Here is an 18,588-nt window from a genome sequence, read left to right as displayed (position 1 = left end):
CATAAAATGATATATAAAAACATGGGCAATATTTTCCAAATATTCACACATAACAATGTGGGATGCATATGACACCATAGTATTTTTGTGCTACATTCAATGAGTTATAAAAAGACTAACACACTAGCTCCCATTTTATTTCAGTAAGTGCAGAATCCAGATCACTGGACAAATTGCCTGTAATTAAATGTCAGGTAGACTTTAAGAGGACTTTTAGGTAACACTACTAATATGTTTCTTTCTTTCTCTATTGAAACATAGCTCCTAATGGAACTATTTAAGCCTCTCAATACATGTGGGGAAGAGGGTTGGCCACGTCCATTTGTGCTCAGGAATCACTCCTGGCAGTTCTCAGGGATTACCCCTGGCATGGCTCAGAGAATCTTATATGATGCTGGGATTGAAGTGGAGTGAGTTGAGTGCAAAGTAAGCACCTTTGCTCTTCTACTATCTCTTCAGTTCAGAACTTTTATTCTATTTATACATGAAGTCCGACTATACTCTTGATTCTTTGCATTTGGACCATATGATTTGTCCTTAATTTTGTGACAAGAAGCATTTGAAAACTAGAGAATGCCAACAACATCCTCAATAACAAGAAATTCACACATGTCAGATACATTGCTAGAGGCTTGATGATCTTGCCATCATTTTTACATAATCACATGAACATGCAAAATAAACTGTTTCTTCATTTTCCATCATTTTATTTTTCTTATGCAATGTGTATTCTATGATTCCTTGTATGTATGAGATATATAATGGGTATTATTTATAAAAGCTAAAACCTAAACCTTTCTTAAAGTCTGTACATGGTTAAAAGTCATATAAATTTTTTAGTGGACCCATTGATAGTTTCATTATTTTTCCTTGTTGGCTCTATTCGGTGGCTTGAAAATCAATGTTCTATCATGAATATCAGGACCCAGTGAGTGTGCTATAAAAACAGAGAGGCAGGGGCCCCACTGTCTCCCATCAATCGGCCTCCGGCTTACCCCCCTCTCAGCTTCCAGCATCCACACTTCTTTCTCTTACTGACCTCATGCCTTAAGTTCCTAGAAATTTATAATCAATACATTTTTATTGTTTTCTCTTCCACAAGTACTTACAATCTGGAGGCATCTTTTCCATAAACACTGTGCAATATTTTTTCAGAAGCTCAAAATTTTCCTGGTTAATAGTTTCCTGCAAAGAGACATCACCAAACCTAAAAAAAGTCAAGAAGATACTTATAGATTATAAAGTTCAAACAATACTCAAAAAATAGTTTAAAAATAATTTTAAATAGCTATCTATCATTTTTTTTTTGGTTTTTGGGCCACACCCAGCGATGCTCAGGGGTTACTCCTGGCTGTCTGCTCAGAAATAACTCCTGGCAGGTACGGGGGACCATATGGGACACCGGGATTCGAACCAACCACCTTTGGTCCTGATTGGCTGCTTGCAAGGCAAACGCCACTGTGCTATCTCTCCGGGCCCTATCTATCATTTTTTGATGCAGGAATTTCTATCTTTCTCCCTCACTGAGTCTCTAAGTAACTTTGTACAACAGTGATTTAAACTAGTTAGTCTCCACTGCTCCTGTTCCATCAATCCTTTTGACTCACCAAAATATTCTCATAGTCACCAAATGAGCTTGAATGTAATACCAAATTAGTAGCCCCAGAACCAATGCCTGAGCTTAACTGATAGCTAATGACAGTTTTCCTACCTTTGTCAGGGCTAAATAAAAAAAAAAAACGAAAAACAAATAAAAGTCCCTCTTCCTATCATCTGTTTCACCCATGATAGCCTTAGGAGAAGCTCAGAAAATGAGGACAGGACCCTGTGCTGCACAATCTAACACACCATCAACTGCTGAAGGCAAAATCTCTCACAGAACCTTTCGCTTCAGTCAACATTGCTCTGGGTGAAACAACTGTTTCATTTTCCCTGAAGACAGTGCAGCCTTTGTGTTCATGTTGTTCTTTTTTGTCCCTGTCTCAAGACAAAACTTTCTTCTTAAAAATTAACAATCTGTATTGTGCTGGGCATTTTCCAGACTAGAATTACTCAGTTTGTTTCTAGGGAAAAAAAACCACCTCTATGAATGACTCATAGTATCTATCTCCAAAAATTTCATTCTACCCTACTTTATAGAAAAAAATAGCTTAAAGTCAAACCTCCTCATTTTTTTCTCTCTCTCTAAACATATTTTCAATTCTCTGCCATTAAATCCCTTTCAACATCTAGGCACCATTTTGGATTTCCTCTCTCTTTCCCTATCATTTTGCTTCAACCTTTTTATATCTCCAGTATCCCTTCTTTTGCCTTACTATTAATATTATATAGCAAGTATTAATGGTCAGTCAGAGCCTCCCACATAGTCAAGTACTGAGCCTCTGGTGTCCTTACCTTCTATTCTAGTCTACTCCATACATCCTCCTTACCTCAATCCTCCTTTAACAAATCTCTCTGATTATGACCCAGATTCTACAAGTGCAACAAAATGTTGGAGAAGTTCACCTAACACTCAATATTCAGTTTATCAAACCACATCTTGTTTTCTGAAAAGGTCAAATTCTTGTCTCATTACATATTTATTTGTTTGTTTTGTTGTTTTTCTGGTCATGCCTGGCAGTACCCAAAACTTACTCCTGGGCTCTGCACTCAACGGTTACTACTGGTGGTCTCAGGGGCACATTTAGGAAGGTGCCAGAGATCGACTGCTTGAAAGGCAGACAGACAACCTACCTGCTCTATTATCACTCTGGCCCATTTATTTTAATGCCACATCCAGCTGTGCTCAGGGTTTACCCCTGTCTCTGCTCTCAGAGATTGCTCCTAGTAGAACTCAGGGAACTATATGCAGTTCCAGGGGTAAAACCTAGATTGACGTCATGCAAGACAAGCACCTTACTCACTATTCTATCTCTCTGGCTTGAATAATAGCTTATTTATTATGTAACTTCTACAAAATAGTTTCCAAATCTCCTTGTGAGAATATTATCAGATTGTTATGAAAATACTTAACAGCAGTTTTTTATGCCTTTGGGGCTATTTACATGTTATTTTCCTTCTAAGAAAAATGTCTTATACTCTTTTTCTGCTTGATTAATTCCTGTTCATCCTTCAAAAAGCCCTGTGGAAGGCTAATCTACTATATGAGACCTCCCTAATAAAATCCTCCTTCATCTGTGAATCACATTCTTTTCTCTACTATTTCTTCTCCTTCTCATCTCCACAATCTTCATGAGTCAAGAGTGTAATATTTGTTGACCTGTCTTTCCAGCAAGATAGGAACCCAGTCCACTGGGGGAACTAGTATCTATAGCTTAGTACAGTCAACACTTAATGTCTATATCTGATTAAACTCAGAGGGACAGGAATGTATATACAGGGAAATCTTAGGGTAATCTCTATGACCTCTGAAATAGTATAATCACTTTGCAAAAATGTACTTGTCATTTCAGTCCTACAGACTGAATATTAGCATCTACCCAAAACTTTTAGCTTGAAGCCTTAGCTCTCCAGAATGCTGATATTTGTAGAAGGAATATCTATCTAATTTAAGTAAGATTAACTAAAGATTTGAGGTTGGGGCTCTTCTCTAATAGTATTAGTGTTCTCAGAAGAAAAGATACCAGAAAATTCTTCTGTTTCTCCACATGTTTCTTCACATGTACACAGGGGAAAAATCTAAAGAGAGCCCTCACTAGAAACTCATCAGCCAGAACCATGATCTTTGCCTTCTATATCTCCAGAACCATGAGAAATACATTTTTAATGGTTGATCTATCCAATTGGTATTTTGCTTTGATAGTTCAACCAGATGAATTTCTATATATTCAAGACTAGATGAAACAGTATATGATTTGATTCCTGGACAGCATCACACCTGGATATATATGCACAACTAACAGACATATGTTTTCTAGTTAAGCTCAAGGCTCAAAACCAGGAAATAAAGCACAAAGGCCAAAGAGAAAACAGCACCCATCACTGGGTGCAAATGTCAGAGTTGTGGGACAGAGTTATTTTCTACTGGATCATTTCTACTGGATATGAATATGTATATAAAAATATATGTATATATACACTAGACTCTTTTATAAATAAATATATATATATACTAGTGTTGTTGTACAACATCCAGGTATAAAAATGATCAGTTATGCAAATGAAGAGAGAGAAGGAAAGGGGCATCAATATAAAGTGGATGCAAACTAAAATAGGAACCATAGAAATGATGTAGGCTCATCCAATCTAATTGTCAACTAACACATGACAATAGAGTGCTACATAGCCCTGGAGACTTCCATCTATGAATGGAAGAGTCTCACATCTCAGCCCCACACACACTGGTCTCAGCTTATTCATAGTTCAAATATCTGTTTTCTAGGGTACTGATTCTCAATCATTTTTTAACTGTGACCCTACCAAACCTGTTTCCTTCCTGTGCCCAACTGTCACTCTTGATAGATTTGACTATTTCTACAGTTCCCAATTTATGTTATTTTGACTTTTGGCCCTCAGGGAACATCCAGGTCATATACCCTTCCCTTCTTTTTAAAAGAGGTTGTTCTAATGTAGCAAAGAGTGTTGGCACTTCCCCCTCCCCCAAAGTGCTGTTCATAAATATTTTTCACCTCAATTATTGGACTTGCCATGAGGCAAATATATAAATAATTGAAATATAATCTGATCTTCCATATGATTTGCAAAAGAGCTTAATTATTGAAGAAAACTTGTGCAACACAAGAATAAAATTATATTCTGATTTATGCATACTGTAAGAAAGAGATTAATAGCTTCCACACAGTTTGAAATTAACCTTGCAATAAAAGCTGTCATCTAATTTTGTAACAGGCAAGTGAGAATTATGAAAAGTCATGCTGTTCAGGAAATAAATTGGGTATGAGGGAGAGAAGAAGTACTAGTTGGAAAAAATAGATAAAAGTATTGACCATCACTGAATCCAAGAGGACTATAAATGCAGTGGTATTTTTAGTTTAGTAAGATATATGAGTAAAAGCCTAAAGCATACTTAACAAGATGTGGCAAAGAATATGGCCTTCATTTTTAACAAAGAATATGTTGCAATATGTAAAACAAAATGTTCTAAAATTTGGTATAAACATATAGGTATTTGGAAAATATTACTCTTAATTGTGTGAATAGTCTGGGTAATAATGTTTTCTCAATTCCTTTGTCAGATTTTATTCTGATGTGAACTAGGATTCTTTTCATATGTGTAAATTTCTTCATTGTATCACCTAAGTAGGTAGTGCTCTAAACAAAAATGCTACCCATAAATCTATCTCAGTTTGACATGCAGGAACATGTAGAATTACCCAGCACCTCCATGATAATTATGAAGAATTCAGGTGCCAATCATATCCCTGAAGCTTACCTCTCAGCAAAAGTTTGCTGTTCATTGATTCCAACATTGAAAAGCACTGGATGGATGTGGAGCAGCTGTCCTTCTCTGATGGGTAAAGGCAGAGACTCAAACATTCCGGCTGGAAGCTTCACCTCCACCACATAATGTTCACTGAAAAGAATGGAGGAGCAGAGAAGAATAGTGACAATTTCATTATTTATTTTTTAATTTCATTAATTTTATGTTATATGAGATTTGTTGGAAAGAAACAATGGGACTGGGGTTGGAGTATAACATGGAAACAGGTGGTTGTCTACTCTGTTTACTTTCTATCCTTAATTCATGTGATTACTTCACTTCTTTTCTTATCAACATTTTTTTTTGTTTTTGGGCCACACCCAGCGGTGCTCAGGGGTTACTCCTGGCTGTCTGCTCAGAAATAGCTCCTGGCAGGCACAGGGGACCATATGGGACACCGAGTTTTGAACCAACCACCTTAGGTCCTGGATCGGCTGCTTGCAAGGCAAACACCACTGTGCTATGTCTCCGGGCCCCCTTATCAACATTCTTAACATCATGTTGTATTTCTTATCATTACTGTGAGAACCTTCAGCAAATGAACAATGTTTCATTCATTTGGGAGATCAGAACTCTGGACACATTAAGCTTTAATATTTGTTCTGTTGATTTGATTTTTGAAGTGATTAGTCCTGAGAATAAAAAAGGTAATTTGTTGATTGATTTTTCAATATAGGAAAAGGCATAAACAAATAATCGACAGCATTCTTTATACACAATCTGATTCCTATTGCTAATGAAACTGTTTACAAAGGAGGTTTGTGAGGAGGATTTGATGGAATTTTGAAGTAGTGTTTCATTACTTAAGGGATAGTATTTAGGGGTTCTTGATCACTTTGATACAGAATAAAAATATATAAATACTTTTCTGCTGGGACTATTCATTACAAATAATTCTTAATGTTTAGAATTGAACATATATTTTAACTTTATTTATTGATTTATTGGTATTCGAGCCACAGCCAGCAGCGCACAGGGATTACTCCTGGCTCTGCACACAGAAATCGCCCCTGGCAGGCTGGGGGACCATATGGGATGCTGGGAATTGAGCCGGATTCCTCCAGGGTTGGCCGCATGCAAGCCAAATGCTCCATCGCTGTGCCATCTCTCTGGCTAGACTGGAACATATTATAAATCTTGACAAAATATAGCCAGTAAGAGTGATTACTTGTCTGGTTGAAATCTGACAATTGTGTCAGTGTGAATTGAGTAAAAACATTAATATTTTGTTCATATTTTAGGTATGATCATGTTTCTCCAGAAATATATTAAGAGTTCTAGGACTACGAGCCTTATCCCTACTACACACTTTCCAACTTGGCTGTCGTCCAAAATCCATGGCTACTGGTATTGGGAGTAACCCTGCCCATAAGAGACTGTGGAAGCCACCTCAATGTAGGTGAGCTTGCCACAACCCACAATGGACAGAACAGAGGAGCCTGGCCACTATGCTTCACTTTGCGGCCTTGCATATCTCCCAATCAATGATATCCAGGACAATATTCAGTAAACATCTCACTACAAATGTGACAATGGGGAAACAATGCAGGTCAACACCATACGTAAAGAATGAGGATGGCAACTCTTATGATGTTAAAAATTCCAACCACTTATTTAGCTTCTCAGATAAGGAGTTTAGAGAAGTAAGGAGAATATACATATAACTCAAAGAAAGCATAGATTGACCTGAATGAACCACAAATAAGAATCAAGAGAATATGAAAATAGAAATGAGAAAACTCTAAGCTGAAGTAACAGGACTGAAAAACATGGTAGGTGAAATGAAAACCTCACTGGAAATCCTCTCCAACAGAGTAACAGCAGCTGAGGACCTAATTAGTGAGCTATAAGATAAGATGCATAACAACTCCATTCAACAGAAGAGCTTGGAAAAGAGCCTTAAAGCATATGATCAGACATTAGAAAAAAAAATCCCCAAAGAATGTAAATGAATGAAAAGAGAAGTCTTCAATAAACTCAACAGAAACACCATAAGAATCATTTGAGTCCCAGAGACCCAGGAAAAAAATCCTCAGGAAGAATCAATAGTAAAAGGTATTATTGCAAACAAACTCCCAAAGCTAAAAACTGCATGCAACCAAATCCTGTATTGCCCAAAGAATACCACATAAAAGAGATCCTTAAAAAAGCACCCCAAGACACATATTAGTCTCAATGATGGGGATAGAATATTGAAAGTAGCAAGATAAAAAATGGAAATTATATTCAAAGGAGCATCCTTAAGATTTATAGCAGAACTGTCACAATAAACCCTCAAGGCCCAAAGGCAGTTATGGGATACAGTGACAAAACTCAACAAAAAGAATGCTTCACTTAGAATATTTTACCTAGCCAGACTTGCACTCAGGTTTAAAGGTATCATACATAGCTTCATGGACAAGCAACATCTCAGAAATCTTAGACACTCAAAACCAGTCTAAAACACAACCAAAGATCTACTTCTAGAAAAGACAAACCAACAGACACACCAAACTAATACACAAAGATAACACTAAATCCCATGACAATTATTTCTCTCAAAGTCAATGAAATAAATGCACCACTTAAGAGACAAAGAGTGGCACAATGGCTCAAAAAGTTTGCAGAATTCAACATTCTACTGCTACAAGAAACACATCTGAAGTCAGAACAAACATAGACTCGAAATCAAAGGTTGGAGGACAATCATCCACGCAAAAAACTCCCTTAAAAAGCTGAAGTAGAAAACCTGTCTAGAGTACAGGCTGGTGTGGGGTGGGTAGGAAGGACACTTGGGATATTGGTCATGGGAATGTTGCACTGGTGAAGGATTTTATATACATATTAAAAAATCAAAAAAGAAAAAAAAGAAAAGATAAGGCCTCCCAATTCTTACCACAGGCTGTGTTCTTTACACTGACTGTATAGAAAGAGGAGGTACAGTAAATGCACCCCATATACACTTCAACCCAGGCCCTTTGCCTGGTCTGTATTATGAATTGGGGGACAATTCAAAAGCTGAAGTAGCATATTAATATAAGATTTTTAGATTTAAAAACGTATACACCAGGGACTGGAGCAGAAGTGCTAGCTGTAAGGCGTCTGCCTTGCAAGGGTTAACCTAGGACGGACTACAGTTTGATCTCCCTGCATCCCATATGATCCCCCAAGCCAGGAATGATATCTGAGGGCATCGCCAGGAGTAAATCCTGAGTGTCACCAGATGTGGCCCCAAAACAAAACAAAACAAAACAAAAAGCAAAAATATACACAAACATTAGACTTAAAAAATTAAAGATGGACATTTTGTAATAATCAAGGGATATATACAACAGAAAGGAATCACACTCCAAAATATATATGCACCCAATGAGGGGCCAGAAAAACATTAAATACAATTGTTGACAAATCTGAAAGAAGATATCAATAGCAACACAATAATATGTGAGACCTCAATACCACCCTGTCACCCCTTGATAGGTCAATCAGGCTGAAAATTAATGAGAGTATACTACCCCTGATATGTATTCTTCTCTGATGCAAATGGGTCATTCTCCAGGATAGATCACATGCTGACCCATTAAACATACCTCCATTAATCAAGAGGATAGAAACTGTACAGACTAACTTCTCAGATCATAATGCACTGAAATAAGAAGTGAAGTACAAAGGGACAGAATGAAATAAGCCAGAGGGAGAGAGATAGATGCAGAATAGTCTCCCTCATCTATGGGTTAAAAAAATGAAAGACATTTTTCAATAATTCTCAGAGACAAAAGAGAGGAGGACAGAAAGGTCCAGTTCATGACATGAAACTCAACACAAAAAGTGATGAGTGCAGTTAGAGAAATAACTACATTGAGAACTATCATAACAATGTGAATGAATGAGGAAAGTAGAAAGCCTGTTTAGAGTATAGGTGTGGGTGGGGTGGGAAGGAGGGAGATTTGGGACATTGATGATTGGAATGTTGCACTGATGAAGGGAGGTGTTCTTTACATGACTGAAACCCAACTACAATCATATTTGTAATCACGGTATTTAAATAAAGATATTAATAAAAAAGTAAGTGTGGTACATATACACAATGAATACTATGCAGCCATCAGCAAAATGAAATCATAAAATTTTCCTATACATGGAAACTATTATGTTGAGTGAAATGAGTCAGAGGGAGAGAAATAGACACAGAATAGCCTCATTCCTCTGTAGGATTTAAGAAAAAATAAAAGACATTATTGTAATAATACCCAGAGACAATAGAGATGAGGGTTGGAAGGACTGGTCCATGATATGAAGCTTTCCATAAAGAGTGGTGAGTGCAGTTAGAGAAATAAGTACACTGACAACTATCATGACAATGGTAGTTAGTGAGAGAAATAGAATCCTCATCTTGAATACATGCAGGGATTAGGGGAGGATGGCTATGGGGGGCATGGGTGGTGGGAAAGTTGCACTCTTGAAGGGGGCATACTTTTTTTATAACTGAAAGCCAACTACAAACATATTTGTAATCACGGTGCTTAAATAAAGATATTATATAAAAAAGAGAATGTAGGACTGTAACAAATGCTTTGGGAAAGATGTGTAGACATAGAGTTTCTTTGCAAAAACATTTTAGTATTTCTCACTCTAATTATCATTTACTCCTTTTTATTTAAAGTATCTTTATTTATTTTTGGTTTGGGGGCCATACCTGGCAGTGCTCAGGGGTTACTCCTGGCTCTGCACTCAGAAATCGCTCCTAACAGGCTTGGGGGACCATATGGGATGCCAGGGATCAAAATCTCTGGTTGTCCATGTCTATGGTTGTCCATCTCTGGTTGGCCACATGCAAAGCATTGCCCTAACACTATGCTATCACTTTGGCCCCACATCATTGACTCTTGACATTTGTGTCTCACCTGGGTTTTGAATTAAAGCCAGGAAATACCAAGACTATATGGCAAGTTCAATGCTATCTTTCCACTGAATATTTTAATAGTAATACTACTCTTTTTAGAGGGGCATACTTGGCAGTACTCAGGCCTTATTCTTAATTTTTTGCTCAATGATCAATCCTGGAGGTGTTGGGAGGAACATATGGGCTCTGGGATCAAACTCTGATTGGCCACATGAAAAACACCCTTTCTGCTGTACTATCAGTCTGGTCAACTACTCTCTCTTTTTTATTGCTCTGTGTCAGCTCTTTTAAATATAATTGACGTAAATTCATGTGCTTTAAGAATACAGTTCAGAATTTTAGGATTTTTTTTAATAATTATACAATGAGCATAACAAGTTGTAGAACATTTCTATCACATTAAAAAAAAAAGATCCCTCTTGCCTACTTGCATTTGAATCCAATCCCAGGAGAACACTGCTTCACTTTTTGTCTTTACAGATTTTACTTTTCCACATTTCATGTAATTGGACTCAAGTCATATGTAATCTTTTGTGTTGGTCTTTCTACTAGGTGTAAAGGTTTTAAAGTTATTTCTATTGTGTAAAGCTCATTAATTTGTTCCTCTTTAGGCTAAATAATCTATTAAATGAATAGTCTGCATTTGCCTATATATTCACAAGTTGATAAATATTTGAATTATTTTAAGATTTTAGCAATTGCAAATCATGTTGCTTTAAATATTCATAAGCTAACTTTTGTTTGTACACATGATTTTATTTTTGTCTTGGAAATGCATTTAAGACTCATAGTGTAATTTAAAATGTAATTTAATTAGTTAAAATTTAATTAAATTTACTTACATTTTTAAAAGTTCTGAAAGTTTAAAAAATATAATTAGATGTTATTTTTTAAAGTGCTATCAAAAATTTCAAAAGTGGCAGCACTATTATACATCACCGTAAACAAAGTGTGAGAATTCCATGCTCACTATAACCTTGATAACTCTGGTTATTGTCTGCAATTTTTAATGATGATGATTATACTGAGAGTAAAATGGAATTTCTAGTTTTAATTTGTATCAGCCTAATAAATAATGATGTGGAACACATTTTTTTGTACAGACAAGCCACTAGTAAATATTTTTTGATAACATATCTATTCATTCATATTCTTAGCTAAATAAAAAAGAATCCTAATTGCAAATAATAAGGGTGTTTTCTAACACCCTTTTTTAACCTTTTATATTAGAGAAGTCCATATAAGACAGTTAAGATGCATATTTTCCTCCCAATTTATGGCTTGGTTTATATTTACTGAGTGGTAATTTTATGCTTAAAAGTTTGGTACAATGTTATTTACCACCTTATTTTATGGATATTAATTTTAGGTTATATCTAAGAATATTTTTGTTTGTTTGGTTTAGGTTTGGGAGTCATACATTGCAATTCTCAGGACTGTTTTCAGAATCACTCCTGGCTCTGCTCAGGGACACTATCTTGTGCTGGGGATAAAACTTAGACCAGCGATATGCAAAGCCTTATCCACTGAACCATATCAAAAAAAAAATTCAAAAATATGGTTTGTTTCTTGTATTATTTAAGACTCTAAACTCTTGTTTAGATAACAGAGATAAGAAATTGCCACAACATAATTTTGGAAAAAATCTCTTGCTTACCCACTGAATTGCCTTTGCAGCTTTGTAAAACAATCAGTTAACCTAAAGTTAATGAATTAATTCTGGATTCTAAATTTGATTTTACTGACTGGTATCCATATAGTCCTATGTCTCTCATCTACTTAGTCATCTACTATCTATTAATATATGCATACCTATTTATGGTGTTCAATATGGCTATAATTGCTATAGCTTTATAGAAGTTTAAAGTAAGAAAGTAAAAATGCTTCAAGTTTGTTCTTTTATAACACCATTTTGGGGCATTCTGGAATCTTCACATTTCTATGTAAATTTTAAGTTTAGCTTGCCAATTTTTGCATTTAAAAAAGCAACAAAGACTTCTGATACTTAGATTGCGATTACATCTACACATCAGTTTGTAGAGAACTGCCATTATGAAACATGGACTATTTTCCTATTTGCTGTATATTATTAGTTTCTCTTAAGCAATATTTTGTTCTGTGTATACATCTTAAAATTATTGTTCAATTGAGTCCATTCAATTTAGATGCAATCATTCATTGTATATTATCTACTCTCTAAATTACCAGTTTTTGACAATTTTCCAAAAGCAAACTTTCTTTTCTTCTGCCTTCCAATCAAAACGCAGTTAATCCTCTGCCAGTGAAACCACTGATCTTCACAGCCTGCATTTTTCTATAAAATTATACCAGTGGAACAAAGGCTGATCAAAGCCACTGCAGACAGTTGTGCCAAGAACTAAATATTTTACCCACTATTCACTGGGTTTTCCTAAGTATTTTGAAACTTCTGTGTGTATTTAACTTTTCCTTTAGTTCTATTATGGTCCTTTTAGACAAATCTGTCCAATGGAAATGTTGTCATTGAAAAAGGATTTGCCAGCCTGCTCCATTCCCCATTGCCAGTGTACTACAATCATCTGTGTAATTTCTGCATTTGGATGTAGCTTGAAGTATTCCTCAGAAAAAGGCATTCTGTCCTTTGCCCTGTAAGTCTCCCTTATAAACTGTATTGAGTATATTAGTTTCTCTTTGGCTGATCATCTTCACAGCAATACAGTGGGACTAAATTGTCAGCTGTTTGTCTTTAATTCCTCTTTTTTTTAATCCCAACAATGGCAAATTAAATGAGTTTGCTGATGAAGTATTTAGCTTTAAGAGGATATGTTTTTTCCTTTATGTGTAAGGAGCAGTTTAGTTTCCTTCTAGCATGTTTCTCTGGACATCCTTTAAATAATATTTTTATAATTCTTTCCTGTTTACTGTCAATATTAAAACAAATTTGGTTTGATCTTTTATATGTCATCTCTTCTGCAGCTCTCTCTAGTATAAAAAGATATATTCACACATTTTCTTCATTGTGATATGGAAGGAATTTAAATTCCAAATATCCTCTTACAGCATTCTAAGAATACCAAATGATTCAAATTCACTGGATTTCTGATTAAAATAATTTAGCAAAGGGTATAATTCTCCAGCTACAGCTGTATTATCCACACCATCTTTTTCTAAATGATTTTGATATTGAACCCATTAAATACTGACCTTCAAAGCTATATATTTAAAGCCATTTTTGGAAATATTGGTTTGAGCGTAAGTTGTCAAAAATAATTAAGGAAAAATAAATGCTGTTCTATGCCCTTGTCTTAAGAATACATCTTTTCTCAAAAAGTTGCTTTGAGAAGATTTGAAAGTAAAGTCATTTTAAGAATTATGACAGAGATTAGCCAAATGATTCTGGCAAAATGAAAACATCAGGGCATAGACTAAAGAGTAGTAAAGAGAGAAATGTTCTCATGTCTGCAATTATTTTGGATTTCAAATTCCTCACATTTCATCCTGTCGAGGGAAAAAGTGGGGTTGCACTCAGCTCACTACAGCAGGTACTTAACAGACTAAGAATTCTAAGCTGGAAATTGAACTCCCGTATGATCCAGCTATACCACTCCTGGGGATATACCCTAGGAACACAAAAATATAATACAAAAATCCCTTCCTCACACCTATGTGTATTGCAGTGCTATTTACAATAGCCAGACTCAGGAAATAACCAAGATGCCCTTCAACAGATGAATGGTTAAGAAACTGTGGTACATATACACAATGGAATATTATGCAGCAGTCAGGAGAGATGAAGTCATGAAATTTTCCTATACATGGATGTACATCGACTCCATTATGCTGAGTGAAATAAGTCAAAAGGAAAGAGATAGATGCAGAAAAATCTTCCTCATTTATGAGTTTTAAGAAAAATAAAATAAATTTTTGCAATAATTCTCAGAGACAAAGAGAAGAGGGTTGGAATGTCCAGCTCAAGGCATGAAGCTTACCACAAAGAGTGGTGAGTGCAGTAAGAGAAATAACTACATTCAGAACTATCATAACAATATGAATGAATGAGGGAAATAGAAAGCCTGTCTAGAGTACAGGTGGGGGTGAGGTGGGAAGGAGGGAGATTTGGGACATTGTTGATGGGAATGTTGCACTGGTGAAAGGGGGGTGTTCTTTACATGACTGAAACCCAACAACAATCATATTTGTAATCAAGGTGTTTAAATACAGATATTAATAAAAATAAATAAATAAACAATAAAAAAATCTAAGAGGTTTTTGTTTGTTTTGTTTTGCATAGGCACAGTAAGTATTGGGGAAATTAGAAAGGAATTCTCTTGGCCTAAGAGATATAGGGTTTCTCCACAATTGAAGCATACTGTCATGGGAACAACTATAGGCTCCAAACATGTCCAGACATGCTCATTATCAAACCCTGAGGTCTTTTTATAGTGCTAGGAAACATTCTGCTCAGTCGTGGCTGACAAAATCAGTTCTCTGTAATTGGAGATCTTGATATTTGAAACGGTCATAGGACAAAGTCTATGATAGAGTCTTTATGGTTCTAGAATGTCTGTCCATCACGGTTGTTGTAGTCAGTTTTCTGTAATTAGTGATATTGGTTCTTGCGCAGATCCTAGGATGAAGCCTAGGATCTAGTCTTTCCTTATGGTTCCAGAAGTTCTGCTCAGTCGTAGTTGTCAAAGTCAGACCTCTGGAATCAGAGATCTTGTTTTTTGTTCAAATCCTAGGCTACAATTTGACCCTAGGCTAGGGTCTTTCTTATTGGAACAGGAAAAGTTCTGCCCAGTTGTGGTTGTCAAAGTTAGTCTTCTGTAATTAGTGATCTTGTTTTTTGCTCATATCAAGGATGGAGTGTCTTCTGTTTCACCTTACCATTAAGTGATCAAGTTGTTGCTGTTTCCTCATCCTCAGGATGTTGTATCAACCTAACACAAGTTGCTACCAGAGTGGTATTAGGGACTCCCTTGGGGGAGTTTAGTTCCTGGTGCTATTGCAGGTAACTGTGTGGCTTTTATGGGTTGGGATCTGGGATTTGGGGTCGGATGATCATTATCTGATCACATGGAATCTAAATCAAGTCCCCATGACACATGTTCAGGGTGGGAGGTGTCCCTGTATTATAAAATTTATGGGTTCTTATCCCTAGTAGATAAGAGCTTGTTTCTACACATAAGATTCCCCCCCCCTACTTTTTTGAAATTGTTCCTGGCTTGGGGGACCATATGGGATGCCAGGATTGAACCCAGGCCTGTCCTGGGTCAGCTGGGTGCAAGGCAAACTCCCTACCACTGTGCTATCACTCTGGTCCCAAAATTTCCTCTTTTTTAGTATGCGTGTGCAAAAGGGATTGGTACATATTTTATTGCTGGTGCATTTGGGGTAATAATAATAGGCTATACAATCTCTGTGCCCTGGTTTTGACCTGAGTTTTTATCCCAAACAAGACTTTTTCTTCTAGAATTTTATACCAAGCAGAACCCAAACAAGTGAAATTAAAAAAAATTATATATATGTATATATAAATTTAAAAAAATAAAAACTATATTTTTTAAATTTAAGAAAAAAGAAAAAAAAGAGGATGAAGGAGGTTACTTAAAAGTAAACATTTGGAAATAAACACACTAAGAGGCATAACTATTGAGGTATTAAACACACAAAAGGAGTCAGTCTCTCCTCTCTCTCACCTCTCTCTTCCTCCTCTCCCCTTTCCATCTCCTCTCTCTTCCCTCTCTCTCTCTCTCCCCACCCCCTCTCTCTCTGCACTAAAAAAAAATACAGATATCCCCATTAAGTCTTTTGAGATATTCTTGGGGGGAGGGTAAGATACAGGGCCCATTTCCATCTCACACCGTGGTCTTGTTGGGTTTGAGAAATGGTTTGCAGCAATAGGGATTAGGTAGTGTACTTGAGCTGAGACTCCTCTGGGGCTGAATCTGGTAGCATGTAACAGTCCACATTTAGGAGGTGGGGGAATGTGAAAAGAAGTGCACAGAGAATGACTGCAGGAGTGGTGATTGCAGCTTCTTGCCAGGCCTGAGATGTGGTACTGAGAATGTGTCCTTTTGCTCTGGGGGCTGGGTGGTGGCTTATTGAGGTTGGGGTTGGTCTTGGTACCTAATGAGCTAAGAACTGAGGTTAAAGAGAGTTAAATAGGGAGGGATAGCTGATAACTGATCAGAATTGGGGGATGAAAGGAATTCCCTTTCTAATTTCCCCAATACTTACTGTGTCTATGCAAAAAAAAAAAAAGGCACAAAACCTTGCCACACCAGCTCTCCTTTTCTTTTTTTTTTTGTTTTTAGTTGTTTAGTAGTTGTTTATTGTGGTTGTTGTGTATTTTGTCATTGCGTCTTTTTCTTTTCCCCTTTCTTCCTGTAAATTGATATTGATAGTTCCTAGACAAACTGCACCCAGCTTTGTTTTTTCTCGACAGAACTACAGATCTTGAATCATCTTGTTCTGCCTCATAAATTGAGGGGGGGGGGGGGAAGAAGATGGTACCAGAAGCAAACAGTCACATGGACATTGAGTGGAAATAAATAATGATCAGGTCCAAATACCAAACCCAAAGTCAATGACAACAAAATCAAGATCTACAACAAAGTTATATACAATAGTCCTATTACACTAGCAGCCCAGGGAGTAAAAGGGGGAGGTATGGGATGCATGCTGGAAACAGGGATGAAAGGAGGAAAACACTGGTGGTAGAATGGCCCTAATTTACTGTCACTATGTACCTTAAATATAACTATGAAAGACTTGTAATTCACATTGGTGGTCACAATTAAAAAAAAAGAGAGATTCTAAGAGTTTATCAAGCTCCTCTGTCTTGTTCCTTGCATTAATCCCTTACCAAAATGACAAAGAAGACCAAAAATATTCCCAAAACAAAACAAAAATCCTCCCACACCCCAATGTCTAAGCCAAACCTGAATTCTCCTTGACTCCTTTGTAATACTTCCAAAGAAGCTCCCACTTGGATGTTAACTCACCGTCTTCCAGTTACCAAGGGTAAGACATCATTGGATTTGGCTTCTATTATTTTAAATGTGACTTTCTTCAAATCGGAAATGCCCACAGCCATGTCCTCTAGCATCCCAATTTCATCACCTAAACAGGGGAGAAGGAGTCATTACACCTCAACAATTTGGAGGAAATGTCCGTTGCTATTACAACTTCCTGCTGGAATTTGAACTGGAGTTTTCAGTTGATGAATCTCCCAGGGCAGTGAGTCCCTTATAATGCCTTCTTGGTGGTGATGAGAGATATTTTCCTCATTGAAACTAGGGCCAGCATGATGTTTTTAGAAGCTGCTGATCCGTTGGAGGATTAAAATGTGTCTGCACTGGCTGGGAGTTCCTCACAGCCAAGTGTTACTCTCATAGGCAAAGTCCCACACAAATTTTCTTCCCTCAACAAACATCAATTTTGAATTCTAGAAACAGAATTGGCAATTCCATTGACTGAGGCCAGTAGTTTCTTTTTCCATTTCACTCACCAATTCAAACCTATCTGTAGGGGTATGAAGAAATCCTTAACCTCATATTAGCACTGTTCAAGACATTTAATGTGAGGTGATATATACTCTGAAACTTCCTTTTTATTCCTTAGGATATCTTTATAGTGGGGGGTGTCAGAGGCAGTACTCAGGGACTGCTGCTGGTTTAGTGCTTAGGGATTGCTCCTGGCAGAGCTTCATGTGGTCTGGAGTGCTGGGGAATAGAGAAGGTCTTGAGCCTCCAGTCTGAAGAAGGACCTGCATAGAGATTTTTGCAATATCTTTCATGTCCCATGGCAAAAATAGTTTTTAAAAGTAAAATGCTATCAGCAGAACTTTTCATAAGATTACTTTTCTTTAACCCACTATATCTAAGTGGTCATTTTGTGTAAATCAGCAACACTATTGGTCATTGAAATTCTGTGTGCATGCCTAGTACAATACTGATTTGTACTGGACACATTTTATGTGCTCAGTAATCAGTCAGGCTGTGAACTTCAGGTACAATCAAGTTCTAGATATTAGAGAACTGGGACTAAAATTCAAGCCTTTAAAAAATGATATTGGCAATCAGTCTTTATATTAAAAAAAAGAAGCCATCTGGTTTCCTGGGGCTCCTCCATCAAACAATTTATAATTCTATTTCCCAAACATAATGGGCTAAAAGTACAGTTGCAAGATAAATAAATAAGTAAATACAAAGAATTAAGTGACATGAATTCTTCAATGTGAGATACAATCAAGATTGCCTTCTAATTTATATTCTCTGGAAAG

General features: G+C 36.6%; 1 protein-coding gene and 1 non-coding gene across 2 annotated transcripts in view; one reads left to right on the top strand and one right to left on the bottom strand.

Moving 5' to 3' along the window:
• INPP4B (inositol polyphosphate-4-phosphatase type II B) overlaps nt 1-18,588 on the bottom strand; it is a 620,782-nt gene that overhangs the window by 73,941 nt on the left and 528,253 nt on the right. Inside the window, exons 20-22 of the mRNA XM_049770019.1 lie at nt 17,309-17,426; nt 5,393-5,533; nt 1,110-1,207 (exon numbers count right to left, since the gene is read on the bottom strand). Of these exons, the coding sequence (XP_049625976.1) occupies nt 1,110-1,207; nt 5,393-5,533; nt 17,309-17,426 (357 nt within the window). The remainder of the gene's footprint in view (nt 1-1,109; nt 1,208-5,392; nt 5,534-17,308; nt 17,427-18,588) is intronic.
• Nucleotides 8,299-8,431, top strand: LOC126005071 (small nucleolar RNA SNORA51). Its single transcript, XR_007494252.1, has one exon. It is a non-coding gene; the product is annotated as a small nucleolar RNA SNORA51 (small nucleolar RNA).

This window comes from Suncus etruscus, chromosome 3 (assembly GCF_024139225.1).
Source record: "Suncus etruscus isolate mSunEtr1 chromosome 3, mSunEtr1.pri.cur, whole genome shotgun sequence".
NCBI classification, from domain to species: Eukaryota; Metazoa; Chordata; class Mammalia; order Eulipotyphla; family Soricidae; genus Suncus; species Suncus etruscus.
The sequence above is the reverse complement of the archived record's forward strand: the minus strand, read 5'-3'. Positions and strand labels throughout refer to the sequence as shown.